This window comes from Bombina bombina, chromosome 4 (genome assembly GCF_027579735.1).
Source record: "Bombina bombina isolate aBomBom1 chromosome 4, aBomBom1.pri, whole genome shotgun sequence".
NCBI lineage: Eukaryota > Metazoa > Chordata > Amphibia > Anura > Bombinatoridae > Bombina > Bombina bombina.
The window spans coordinates 1,156,141,532-1,156,157,251 of record NC_069502.1 but is presented as its reverse complement, the minus strand read 5'-3'; the positions used below and the strand labels follow the sequence as shown (position 1 = coordinate 1,156,157,251).

At 30.0% G+C, this 15,720-nt stretch overlaps 1 protein-coding gene across 1 annotated transcript in view; it reads right to left on the bottom strand.

The window, feature by feature from the left end:
- Nucleotides 1-12,220: 12,220 nt before the first annotated feature.
- CNIH3 (cornichon family AMPA receptor auxiliary protein 3) overlaps nucleotides 12,221-15,720 on the bottom strand; it is a 331,985-nt gene continuing 328,485 nt past the window's right edge. Inside the window, exons 5-6 of the mRNA XM_053712787.1 lie at nucleotides 12,462-12,605; nucleotides 12,221-12,377 (exon numbers count right to left, since the gene is read on the bottom strand). Coding sequence (XP_053568762.1) covers nucleotides 12,221-12,377; nucleotides 12,462-12,605 — 301 coding nt within the window. The remainder of the gene's footprint in view (nucleotides 12,378-12,461; nucleotides 12,606-15,720) is intronic.

The following is a 15,720-nucleotide window of genomic DNA, read 5'->3' as shown; positions in this document are numbered from 1 at the left end:
GAGCTAAATGCCCTTTAAAGGGAAATGCCCATACAAATGCCCTTTTTAGGGCAATGGGGAGCTTAGGTTTTTTAGTTAGGGTTTTATTTGGGGGGTTGGTTGTGTGGGTGGTGGATTTTACTGTTGGAGGGGTTGTGTGTATTTTTTTTTATTGGTAGTTTAGTTTAGGCTAGGATTTTTTTTATTTTGGGGGGCTTTTTTCATTTTGATAGGGCTCTTAGATTGGGTGTAATTAGTTTAAAGATCTGTAATTTGTTTTTTATTTTCTGTAATTTAGTGGTTTTTTTTTTGCGATTTAGCTAATTTAATTTATTTAATTGTATTTAATGTAGGTAATTTATTTAATTGTAGCGTAGTGTTAGGTGTTAGTGTAACTTAGGTTAGGTTTTATTTTACAGTAAATTTGTATTTATTTTAGCTAGGTAGTTATTAAATAGTTAATGACTATTTAGTAACTATTCTACCTAGTTAAAATAAATACAAACTTGCCTGTAAAATACAAATAAACCCTAAGATAGCTACAATGTAACTATTAGTTATATTGTAGCTATCTTAGGGTTTATTTTATAGGTATTTAGTTTTAAATAGGAATAATTTAGTTAATGATAGTAATTTTATTTAGATTTATTTAAATTATATTTAAGTTAGGGGGTGTTACGGTTAGGGTTAGACTTAGATTTAGGGGTTAATACATTTAATATAGTGGCGGCGACATTGGGGCGGCAGATTAGGGGTTAATAAATGTAGGTAGGTTGCGGCGACATTGGGGGAGGGAGATTAGGGGTTAATAAATATAATGTAGGTGTCAGCGATGTTGGGGGCAGCAGATTAGGTGTTCATAAGTATAATTTAGGTGGCGGCGATGTTAGGGGCGGCCGATTAGGGGTTAATAATATTTAACTAGTGTTTGCGAGGCGGGAGTGCGGCGGTTTAGGGGTTAATATGTTTATTATAGTGGCGGCGATGTCCGGAGCGGCAGATTAGGGGTTAAAAATGTTATTATAGTGTTTGCGATGCGGGAGGGCCTCAGTTTAGGGGTTTAGTTTTAAATAGGAATAATTTAGTTAATGATAGTAATTTTATTTAGATTTATTTAAATTATATTTAAGTTAGGGGGTGTTAGGGGTTAATACATTTAATATAGTGGTGGTGACGTTGGAGACGGCAGATTAGGGGTTAATAAATGTAGGTAGGTTGTGGCAACATTGGGGAGGGAGATTAGGGGTTAATAAATATAATGTAGGTGTCGGCGATCTTGGGGGCAGCAGATTAGGGGTTAATAAATATAATGTAGGTGTCAGCGATGTTGGGGGCAGCGAATTAGGGGTTAATAAGTATAATGTAGGTGTCTGCGATGTCCGGAGCGGCAGATTAGGGGTTAATAAGTATTATGTAGGTGTCGGTGATGTTGGGGCGGCACATTAGGGGTTAATAAGTGTAAGATTAGGGGTGTTTAGACACGGGGTTCATGTTAGGGTGTTAGGCGTAAACATAAAACGTGTTTCCCCATAGGAATCAATGGGGCTGCGTTACTGAGATTTACACTGCTTTATTGCAGGTGTTAGACTTTTTCTCAGCCGCTCTCCCCAATGATGTCTATGGGGAAATCGTGCACGAGCACGTATAACCAGATCACCGCTCACTTAAGCAGCACTGGTATTGGAGTGCGGTATGGAGCGGTGAGAAAAAACTGCTCGTTAGCACCGCACAGCTCATAACGCAAAACTCGTAATCTAGGTGTATGTTTTTCAGATAGAAAATAACGTAATTTTTATTATTAAAAATATATATATGTATCTATATATATCTGATCCATAAATACATTTGTATGTTTGTGTGTATGTATATATACAGTATATATCTAATGTGTGTGTGTATGTATATATCTAATGTGTGTCTATGTATATATACAGTATATATCTAATGTGTGTGTGTGTATGTATATATACAGTATATATCTAATGTGTGTGTGTGTATGTATATATACAGTATATATCTGTGTGTGTGTGTGTATATATATATACAGTATATATCTAATGTGTGTGTGTATGTATATATACATTATATATCTAATGTGTGTGTGTGTATGTATATATACATTATATATCTAATGTGTGTGTGTATGTATATATACAGTATATATCTAATGTGTGTGTGTATGTATATATACAGTATATATCTAATGTGTGTGTGTATGTATATATACAGTATATATCTAATGTGTGTGTATGTATATATACAGTATTTACCTAATGTGTGTGTATGTATATATATATATACAGTATATACCTAATGTGTGTGTGTATGTATATATATAGTATATATCTAATGTGTGTGTATGTATATATACAGTATATATCTAATGTGTGTATGTATATATACAGTATAAATCTAATGTGTGTGTATGTATATATACAGTATATATCCAATGTGTGTATGTATATATACAGTATATATCTAATGTGTGTATGTATATATACAGTATATATCTAATGTGTGTGTATGTATATATACAGTATATATCTAATGTGTGTGTATGTATACATACAGTATATACCTAATGTGTGTGTATGTATATATACAGTATATACCTAATGTGTGTGTATGTATATATACAGTATATACCTAATGTGTGTGTGTGTATGTATATATATATACAGTATATATCTAATGTGTGTGTGTATGTATATATACAGTATATATCTAATGTGTGTATGTATATATACAGTATTTATCTAATGTGTGTGTGTATGTATATATACAGTATATATCTAATATGTGTGTTTATGTATATATACAGTATTTATCTAATGTGTGTATGTATATATACAGTATATATCTAATGTGTGTATGTATATATACAGTATATATCTAATGTGTGTGTGTATGTATATATACAGTATATATCTAATGTGTGTGTGTATGTATATATACAGTATATACCTAATGTGTGTGTGTGTATGTATATATACAGTATATATCTAATGTGTGTGTGTGTGTGTATGTATATATACAGTATATATCTAATGTGTGTGTGTGTATGTATATATACAGTATATATCTAATGTGTGTGTGTGTATGTATATATACAGTATATATCTAATGTGTGTATGTATATATATATATATACAGTATATATCTAATGTGTGTGTGTATGTATATATACAGTATATATCTAATGTGTGTGTGTATGTATATATACAGTATATATCTAATGTGTGTGTGTATGTATATATACAGTATATATCTAATGTGTGTGTGTATGTATATATACAGTATATATCTAATGTGTGTGTGTATGTATATATACAGTATATATCTAATGTGTGTGTATGTATATATACAGTATATATCTAATGTGTGTGTGTATGTATATATACAGTATATATCTAATGTGTGTGTATGTATATATACAGTATATCTAATGTGTGTGTGTGTATGTATATATACAGTATATATCTAATGTGTGTGTGTATGTATATATACAGTATATATCTAATGTGTGTGTGTATGTATATATACAGTATATATCTAATGTGTGTGTGTATGTATATATACATTATATATCTAATGTGTGTGTGTGTATGTATATATACAGTATATCTAATGTGTGTGTGTATGTATATATACAGTATATATCTAATGTGTGTGTGTATGTATGTATATATACAGTATATATCTAGTGTGTGTGTATGTATATATACAGTATATATCTAATGTGTGTGTGTATGTATATATACAGTATATATCTGTGTGTGTGTGTATGTGTATATACAGTATATATCTAATATGTGTGTGTGTATGTATATATCCGGTTAGGGACCGGAGCCCCGCTGTAAAGTGAAAACCGCCTTAAAGTGAAACAAGGCAGTTTTAGCTTTCTTTTCAATGTTTAAAATCTTGAAAACATGTTTGAACTAACTTATATTATGGGTGCAATAGTGCTACGTTTAGTTTAACACTAGCACAGCAAGTATTCAATTAATATTTAATAAATACTTGTACCTGTAAAATAGTGGCAATTGATGTAGTACAATTTGCCAGACTATAACACTGAGACACAGATTGCACTGTAATGCTATAAACAGAGTGAACTAAGCATAACAAAATGGTGCCATTCATTTTTCTAGCAATCTCACGATGATTACAGCACTGTTTCAAAATCTTTGGAGGTTGAACTACAGCTCCACAAAGCGCTGTATTAGCGAATCGCTGTAAAGTGAAGTATACCTGTATACAGTATATATCTAATGTGTGTGTGTATGTATATATACAGTATATATCTAATGTGTGTGTGTATGTATATATACAGTATATATCTAATGTGTGTGTGTATGTATATATACAGTATATATCTAATGTGTGTGTGTGTATGTATATATACAGTATATATCTAATGTGTGTGTGTATGTATATATACAGTATATATCTAGTGTGTGTGTGTATGTATATATACAGTATATATCTAATGTGTGTGTGTATGTATATATATATACAGTATATATCTAATGTGTGTGTGTATGTATATATACAGTGTATATCTAATGTGTGTGTGTAAGTATATATACAGTATATATCTAATGTGTGTGTGTAAGTATATATACAGTATATATCTAGTGTGTGTGTGTATGTATATATACAGTATATATCTAATGTGTGTGTGTATGTATATATACAGTATATATCTAATGTGTATGTGTATGTATATATACAGTATATATCTAATGTGTGTGTGTATGTATATATACAGTATATATCTAATGTGTGTATGTATATATACAGTATATATCTAATGTGTGTGTGTATGTATATATACAGTATATATCTAATGTGTGTGTGTATGTATATATACAGTATATATCTAATGTGTGTGTGTATGTATATATACAGTATATATCTAATGTGTGTGTGTGTATGTATATATATATACAGTATATATCTAATGTGTGTGTGTGTATGTATATATATATACAGTATATATCTAATGTGTGTGTGTATGTATATATACAGTATATATCTAATGTGTGTGTGTGTATGTATATATATACAGTATATATCTAATGTCTGTGTGTGTGTATGTATATATACAGTATATATCTAATGTGTGTGTGTGTATATATATACAGTATATATCTAATGTGTGTGTGTGTGTATGTATATATACAGTATATATCTAATGTGTGTGTGTGTATGTATGTATATATACAGTATATATCTAATGTGTGTGTGTGTATGTATATATACAGTATATATCTAATGTGTGTGTGTATGTATATATATAGTATATATCTAATGTGTGTGTGTATGTATATATACAGTATATATCTAATGTGTGTGTGTGTGTATGTATATATACAGTATATATCTAATGTGTGTGTATGTATGTATATATACAGTATATATCTAATGTGTGTGTATGTATATATACAGTATATATCTAATATGTGTTTGTATGTATATATAAAGTATATATCTAATGTGTGTATGTATATATACAGTATATATCTAATGTGTGTGTGTATGTATATATACAGTATATATCTAATGTGTGTGTATGTATATATACAGTATATATCTAATGTGTGTGTGTATGTATATATACAGTATATATCTAATGTGTGTGTATGTATATATACAGTATATATCTAATATGTGTGTGTATGTATATATACAGTATATATCTAATGTGTGTATGTATATATACAGTATATATCTAATGTGTGTATGTATATATACAGTATATATCTAATGTGTGTGTGTATGTATATATACAGTATATATCTAATGTGTGTGTGTATGTATATATACAGTATATATCTAATGTGTGTGTGTATGTATATATACAGTATATATCTAATGTGTGTGTGTATGTATATATACAGTATATATCTAATGTGTGTGTGTATGTATATATACAGTATATATCTAATGTGTGTGTGTATGTATATATACAGTATATATCTAATGTGTGTGTGTATGTATATATCTAATGTGTGTGTGTATGTATATATACAGTATATATCTAATGTGTGTGTGTATGTATATATACAGTATATATCTAGTGTGTGTGTGTATGTATATATACAGTATATATCTAGTGTGTGTGTGTATGTATATATACAGTATATCTAATGTGTGTGTGTATATACAGTATATATCTAATGTGTGTGTGTATATACAGTATATATCTAATGTGTGTGTGTATATACAGTATATATCTAATGTGTGTGTGTATGTATATATACAGTATATATCTAATGTGTGTGTGTGTATGTATATATACAGTATATATCTAATGTGTGTGTGTATGTATATATACAGTATATATCTAATGTGTGTGTGTATGTATATATACAGTATATATCTAATGTGTGTGTGTATGTATATATACAGTATATATCTAATGTGTGTGTGTATGTATATATACAGTATATATCTAATGTGTGTGTGTATGTATATATACAGTATATCTAATGTGTGTGTGTGTATGTATATATATACAGTATATATCTAATGTGTGTGTGTGTATGTATATATACAGTATATATCTAATGTGTGTGTGTATGTATATATACAGTATATATCTAATGTGTGTGTATGTATATATACAGTATATATCTAATGTGTGTGTGTAAGTATATATACAGTATATATCTAATGTGTGTGTGTATGTATATATACAGTATATATCTAATGTGTGTGTATGTATATATACAGTATATTTCTAATGTGTGTGTGTGTATGTATATATACAGTATATATCTAATGTGTGTGTGTAAGTATATATACAGTATATATCTAATGTGTGTGTGTATGTATATATACAGTATATCTAATGTGTGTGTGTGTGTATATACAGTATATATCTAATGTGTGTGTGTATATACAGTATATATCTAATGTGTGTGTGTATGCATATATACAGTATATATCTAATGTGTGTGTATGTATATATACAGTATATATCTAATGAGTGTTTGTATGTATATATACAGTATATATCTAATGTGTGTGTGTATGTATATATACAGTATATATCTAGTGTGTGTGTATGTATATATACAGTATATCTAATGTGTGTGTGTGTATATACAGTATATATCTAATGTGTGTGTGTATGTATATATACAGTATATATCTAATGTGTGTGTATGTATATATACAGTATATATCTAATGTGTGTGTATGTATATATACAGTATATATCTAATGTGTGTGTGTATGTATATATACAGTATATATCTAATGTGTGTGTGTGTATGTATATATACAGTATATATCTAATGTGTGTGTGTATGTATATATACAGTATATATCTAATGTGTGTGTGTATGTATATATACAGTATATATCTAATGTGTGTGTATGTATGTATATATACAGTATATATCTAATGTGTGTGTATGTATATATACAGTATATATCTAATATGTGTTTGTATGTATATATAAAGTATATATCTAATGTGTGTATGTATATATACAGTATATATCTAATGTGTGTGTGTATGTATATATACAGTATATATCTAATGTGTGTGTATGTATATATACAGTATATATCTAATGTGTGTGTGTATGTATATATACAGTATATATCTAATGTGTGTGTATGTATATATACAGTATATATCTAATATGTGTGTGTATGTATATATACAGTATATATCTAATATGTGTGTGTATGTATATATACAGTATATATCTAATGTGTGTATGTATATATACAGTATATATCTAATGTGTGTATGTATATATACAGTATATATCTAATGTGTGTGTGTATGTATATATACAGTATATATCTAATGTGTGTGTATGTATATATACAGTATATATCTAATGTGTGTGTGTATGTATATATACAGTATATATCTAATGTGTGTGTGTATGTATATATACAGTATATATCTAATGTGTGTGTGTATGTATATATACAGTATATATCTAATGTGTGTGTGTATGTATATATCTAATGTGTGTGTGTATGTATATATACAGTATATATCTAATGTGTGTGTGTATGTATATATACAGTATATATCTAGTGTGTGTGTGTATGTATATATACAGTATATATCTAGTGTGTGTGTGTATGTATATATACAGTATATCTAATGTGTGTGTGTATATACAGTATATATCTAATGTGTGTGTGTATATACAGTATATATCTAATGTGTGTGTGTATGTATATATACAGTATATATCTAATGTGTGTGTGTGTATGTATATATACAGTATATATCTAATGTGTGTGTGTATGTATATATACAGTATATATCTAATGTGTGTGTGTATGTATATATACAGTATATATCTAATGTGTGTGTGTATGTATATATACAGTATATATCTAATGTGTGTGTGTATGTATATATACAGTATATATCTAATGTGTGTGTGTATGTATATATACAGTATATATCTAATGTGTGTGTGTATGTATATATACAGTATATCTAATGTGTGTGTGTGTATGTATATATATACAGTATATATCTAATGTGTGTGTGTGTGTATGTATATATACAGTATATATCTAATGTGTGTGTGTGTGTATATACAGTATATATCTAATGTGTGTGTGTATATACAGTATATATCTAATGTGTGTGTGTATGCATATATACAGTATATATCTAATGTGTGTGTATGTATATATACAGTATATATCTAATGTGTGTGTGTGTATGTATATATACAGTATATATCTAATGTGTGTGTGTATGTATATATACAGTATATATCTAGTGTGTGTGTATGTATATATACAGTATATCTAATGTGTGTGTGTGTATATACAGTATATATCTAATGTGTGTGTGTATGTATATATACAGTATATATCTAATGTGTGTGTGTATGTATATATACAGTATATATCTAATGTGTGTGTGTATGTATATATACAGTATATATCTAATGTGTGTGTGTATGTATATATACAGTATATATCTAATGTGTGTGTGTATGTATATATACAGTATATATCTAATGTGTGTGTGTATATACAGTATATATCTAATGTGTGTGTGTATATATACAGTATATATCTAGTGTGTGTGTGTGTATATATACAGTATATATCTAATGTGTGTGTGTGTGTATATATACAGTATATATCTAATGTGTGTGTGTATGTATATATACAGTATATATCTAATGTGTGTGTATGTATATATATACAGTATATATCTAATGTGTGTGTGTGTATGTATATATACAGTATATATCTAATGTGTGTGTATGTATATATACAGTATATATCTAATGTGTGTGTGTATGTATATATACAGTATATATCTAATGTGTTTGTGTATGTATATATACAGTATATATCTAATGTGTGTGTGTGTATATATACAGTATATATCTAATGTGTGTGTGTGTATATATACAGTATATATCTAATGTGTGTGTGTGTGTATATATACAGTATTTATCTAATGTGTGTGTGTATGTATATATACAGTATATATCTAATGTGTGTGTGTGTGTATATATACAGTATATATCTAATGTGTGTGTGTGTATGTATATATACAGTATATATCTAATGTGTGTATGTATATATACAGTATATATCTAATGTGTGTGTATGTATATATACAGTATATATCTAATGTGTGTGTATGTATATATATATATACAGTATATATCTAATGTGTGTGTGTAAGTGCTTTGCTGTTAAAGGGATAGTCTAGTCAAAATTAAACTTTCATGATTCAGATAGAGCATGCAATTTTAAGCAACTTTCTAATTTACTCCTATTATTATTTTTTCTTCTTTCTATTTGTATCTTTATTTGAAAAAGCAAGAATGTAAGCATAGGAGCCGGACAATTTTTGGTTCAGCATCTGGGTAGCGCTTGCTAATTAGTGTCTAAATGTAGCCACCAATCTGCAAGCGCTACTCAGGTTCTGAACCAAAAATAGGCCGGCTCCTATGCCTCCAAAAAAATAAAGATACCAAGAGAACAAAGAAAGTTTGATAATAGGAGTAAATTCAAAAGTTGCTTAAATTTGCCTGCTCTAGCTGAATCATGAAAGTTTAATTTTGACTCAGCTATCCCTTTAAGTAGCTCAAAACATGAAAAATCATATTTATACAGTATTAATTTTGAATAAAGTGTTTAACTATATACTTCATGAGAGTGAGCAATAATTACCGCTCCACTCGTGATATAGCCCTAAGTCATTTGTCAGTGGGAAACCCACACATATTTCATTTTTTTTCTTTCAGGAGTCCAAGCAGATTCAAACTATACCATTATTTATTGTGTACATCATGACATCTGAAGAACCTGTAACAAAAATGTTAAACAAAATGCATTTTTTAAATTTAATTTCTAATACACTCTTGATTATAACCTTGTTTATGTGAGTTTTCCTAAACTCTATAGTAAAAAGAAGGGGTTATCCTCACATAAATAAGGACCTTTCTGTATAGTTATGTAACTTTGATCTGCACAATGGAGCTCCCATGATCCTCTATTCAAATAAATAAAAAAAAAAAATTATGTCAGGTGATCACTATTACCACAATAATAACCTGGCTATTACAACTTAAATAGGACCAGACTACGAGTGACGCGTTAACTGTTACGAGCGAGCGATAAGGGGTTTATCGCGGGTGTTGCGTGTGTCGGACGTAGCGTGCGTAAACTTGTGTAATTCATTTAACATGCATCAGGTTATCACAAATTCAGAGCTATAGTCAACTGTTACACTCAAATAAAAAGTGTCACCAAAAACATCTAAAATACATTTAAAACTAGTTACACTCATAGGGGCCCATTTATCAAGCTCTGGAAGGAGCTTGAGGGCCTGTGTTTCTGCTCCATAACCTGTCCGTCTGCTCTGAGGAGGCGGACAGACATCACTGCAATTCAATCCGATCAAGTACGATCGCGTTGATTGACACCCCCCTGCTGGCGGCCTGGCGGATCTGCAGGGGGCGGCGTTGCACCAGCAGCTAACAAGAGCTGCTGGTACAATGCTGAATATGGAGAGCGTATTGCTCTACGCATTCAGCGAGGTCTGGCGGACCTGATCTGCACTGTCGGATCAGGTCCGCCAGACCTTTGATAAATATCCCCCATAAACACTCACTGATAAAAAATTGTTAAAAAAAAATATTGCATAAAAAAGTTTTATATGAAATCTCAGGTGTTAGGGGAAAAAAAAAGGATGTCAAAGGGCTTTAATATAGAGAGACATATATATATATATATATATATATATATATATATATATATATATATATATATATATAAATATATATATATATATATATATATATATACACACACATGTCTAAATATGTATGTATATATATATATATATATATATATATATATATATATATATATATATATATATATATATATATACATACATACATACATACATACACACACAGTATCTCACAAAAGTGAGTACACCCCTCACATTTTTGTAAATATTTTATTATATCTTTTCATGTGACAACAATTAAGAAATGACACTTTGCTACATATATATATATATATACATATATATATATATATATATATATATATATGTATGTATGTATGTATGTATGTGTGTGTGTGTGTGTGCACATATGCAATAAAAATTTATATAAATTATTAAAAAGTAATAAACATACTGTAAAAGTATATATTTTACAGTATGTTTATTTTTAATAATATACATTTTTATTAATATTTTATATGTAATATTTCAATAATGGGCCTAAGTTCTCGTGTACGCTAACCCGACAGCATTAAAAAAACATCAGATGTATGTAGAAATATGTATTTATGAATAAATAGAACATATTCCGTTACGTAAAGAACATTGGAATATGAAATATTCCTATTTTCATGTTGGGTTAGCGCTAATGAGAAAACGTGATGGTGTTTGCGCGAGAGTGGGTTGTTTTTCCACTTTTTTTTTCTCCATTGACTTCTATGGGGGAATTCATGGACGCGCACCCGATATTCTAACTTCAGATTTTTTTAATAGCAGCACAACCTGACTGGCGCAAAAATCTTAATTCTAGCTGAGTTACCGCTATACTTGTAATCTAGTCCTATATGTGATCACCTTGGATGTATATTATTATTTATGCTTATTTTTACATAGTGTGCTAATAATGGAACTTTGTTAATTTATATCTGCAGAAGCCAAAATTAAACCTACCCACACGCAATCATAGGTAGATTGTGGGTGGAGTTAGGGCTCAAGTATTGTGGGTGTGTTATGGGCAGGAATGGGGACATCATGGGTGATGTTAGATGGATTCAGACCGTGCTGTGAGGGCATTCCTTGAAGAATAGGATTTATATCTGCAAAGTGGGACAGCAGGTCGACTGCCCAATCTTTGACAATCCTGCAATATCCTGGATGGTTTGGAGGTACATACAAGAAATACTTATAAACAATGTAGTAGTGTATAAAATGTTCAGAAACTTACCAGTAAAGATAATAGAAAAATGAAAGAAAATAGAAAGCCATTTTACACCAGGCTTCTTTCTGGCAGTAACTTAAAGTTCCAGCACTCATTACTATAGGTGGGTCATACGCTAATTCTGAACTATCAGCTGGGCAGTGGAAATACCTGTGAAACATACAAACAAACATATATCTATGTAAAACTATATATTATAGTGATTACGCATTCCTTTTTATTGTTGCGAAATACATTAACATGGTGTGACACACTATTGGAAACCTGTTCTCCTGGTCAAATTGTAGTTCAGTAAAAACACACTACAGAATTAAAGAAATTCAGATTGTGCAAATCTCACTCCATTGGATGGCCCAGTAACTGGAATTTGCAACAGGTTTATATTTATTATATCTTACACTTAATGTTTTTTTTTTTTTTCATATTAAAACCACTAAATTATTTTACAACTTGGCTTTGTAGCACTGCCAGATCTCCTAAGCAGCCTCTGCTGCTTAGTACATGGAGTCCGATAAGTAAGATTTTATCAGAGATTTATAAGGATTTTATGAAAAACAGATGTGACATGCACAAGTGCATATGTGGGGCAGACTGCAAGAACATTTGGGGGCATGAGAGGGTTCCTATACATATATATTTTTAAAAACACAGTCCCCTATTCACCTCTATGTAAAGGCAGTTTTTTTTCTAGCACCCCACATCCCCTCACTTTACCCCCTTATAACTGTTTTGGGCAGTTTTTTTATTTAAAACAAAAAGATGCTCCTCTTTATTTTTAATACTACAGAACTCTTCTCTTTATTTGGGGGCAATTTAGGCACATTATTTTCATTAACCAGAGGTCTAACCTCGGGTTAATTGCGCTAAGCGCAAAGTTAAACCGCGAGCTTGTGGGAGCATTATCCAGCCACGTCTAATGGCTGGTTATTTAACGTGCGCCTATAAAGGGGCAAATTTGCCTCTTTACAAGTACACGTTAAGAAAGCGCTCCACTCTGGCCCTAAATGTTTCATTGTTACTTTTAAATTGTGAGTTTTATTTATGTATGTATTGAAAAGCTTTATAATTTTGTGTGAAACAAATTTAAAGAATTAAAGGGACACTAAACCCAATTTTGTTCTTTAATGATTAAGATAGAGCATGCAATTTTAAGCAACTTTCTGTTTTACTCCTATTGTCAATTTTTCTTCGTTCTTTTGCTATCTTTATTTAAAAAACAGGAATGCAAAGCTTAAGAGCCGGCCCATTTTTGGTTGAGAACCTGGGTTATGTTAGCTTATTGGTTTGCTAAATGTAGCCACCAATAAGCAATCACTATCCAGGGTCCTGAACCTAAAATGGCCTGGCTCCTAAGTTTTAAATTCCTGCTTTTTAAATAAACACAACAAGAGAATGAAGAAAAATTGATAGTAGGAGTAAATAAGAAAGTTGTTTAAAATTGCATTCTCTCTCTGAATCAAAAAAAATTAGTTTAGTAACCCTTTAAATATTACCTTTAACAATTTATGTATCCCTTTATTTTTTTCCCTGAATATTCTTGCCAAACCATTGTTTCCGAAATTTAATAAAGGGACAGTCAACACCAAAATTGTTATTGTTTAAAAAGATCGCTAATGCCTTTACTACCCATTCCCCAGCTTTGCACAACCAACATTGTTATATTCATATACTTTATAACATTCAAACCTCTACATTCCTGCCTGTTTCTAAGCCACTACAGACAGCCTTTTATCACATGCTTTTTTATTTGCTTTTCACAACAGGAGACTGCTAGTTAATTTGGACCATGTAGATAACATTGTGCTCACGCCCGTGGAGTTATTTATGAGTAATTTGCTTAAATGCAAATCAGTAGATAATAAATAAATAGCCATGTGATCAGGGGGTGTCAAAAGAGGCTTATATACAAGGTAATCACAGAGGTTAAAAACATGTCAATATAACCATGTTGGCTGTGTAAAACTAGGGAATGGATAATAAATGGATTATCTAACTTTTTAAACAATAAAATTTTTGGAGTAGACTGTCCCTTTAATAGAAAAACATCAATAGATATGAGACAAATACATTGGTTTATCCTTGCCATTATAGCACGGAGACATGGCAACATTGTGGGATCATCATAAGCTCTTATACAACTCTGATTAGTCAGAACACTACTATTATCATGGTTTTTTGATGAGTAAGCTTCATAGAAACAGAGAAAGGCAATTTATTTATCTTCTTTAAGTATCTCTGCTAGGATGGGAACAAGAAGTAGATGGCACAGTAAACTATTGTTATGCACATGCTTAAAATGACTACTTTTTAATTACCAGCATTTTAACCAAGGAAAATCTATTTGTGACATAAAATCAATTTATACCATGATATGATGAAAGTGCAGATACAATGACTCCCAGCTGGCTCAGGTTTAATTATATTTCTTGCTAATTCAAGTAGATTGCAAACTTTTAATTAGCTTTAGATTTTTTTTTTCTTTCTGTTTTAATGTAATCTTGTGTATTACCATTTACCACTTAAACACTAGGGAAATATTTAAAAGGTAATTTTTGTGGATGTACATAAATTCAAGAAATTAAACCATTTGCTCTGTATTAAAATATAAAATGTAAAATATTGTGTTAACCCTAAAATTATATGTAAAGAGGAACACGAAGGCCTTGATTACAAATCCAGCCAAAATTTCTGTCAGTATTTTAAAGGGACACAGGAGTGATGCAATAAAGGGTCAGTAGTGTTTAATCAGCTGTTTATCAGCCCCTGAAATGTTTTTTTGACATTGGAACGATTACAATGCAAATGAAAAGACTGTACTGGAAAAAATATCAGATCAGATAACAGAAAAGTCACCCACAGAATGCATGGACAGCATTGACTTCAGCAACCATTATCCAACCGTCCCCGAGTTATCCTCTAAAATTCAACAACAAAATAGACACATTGAATTTAACAGCCCAGCCAAAGCCACTTGATAAATGCTCAACACCTGACCTATGACGCAATAATTAAACAATTTTCGGCAACCAATCTACACAAATTTGGACCAGAAAAACAAAATGGCGCTGTCCATGCCAATAATAGTGACTGGAACTTTTTATTGATGATTGAAATGAGCCTAATAAAAAAAACTTAATGAACACATCATCACCATACATTGAATGTAAAAACACAAATAAATCATCTACAAGATTTCAACAGTTGCAACATGAATAGAAAGAATGCAGTAAATAGTGTATGAAATACACCCAGTAGCGCTGCACAG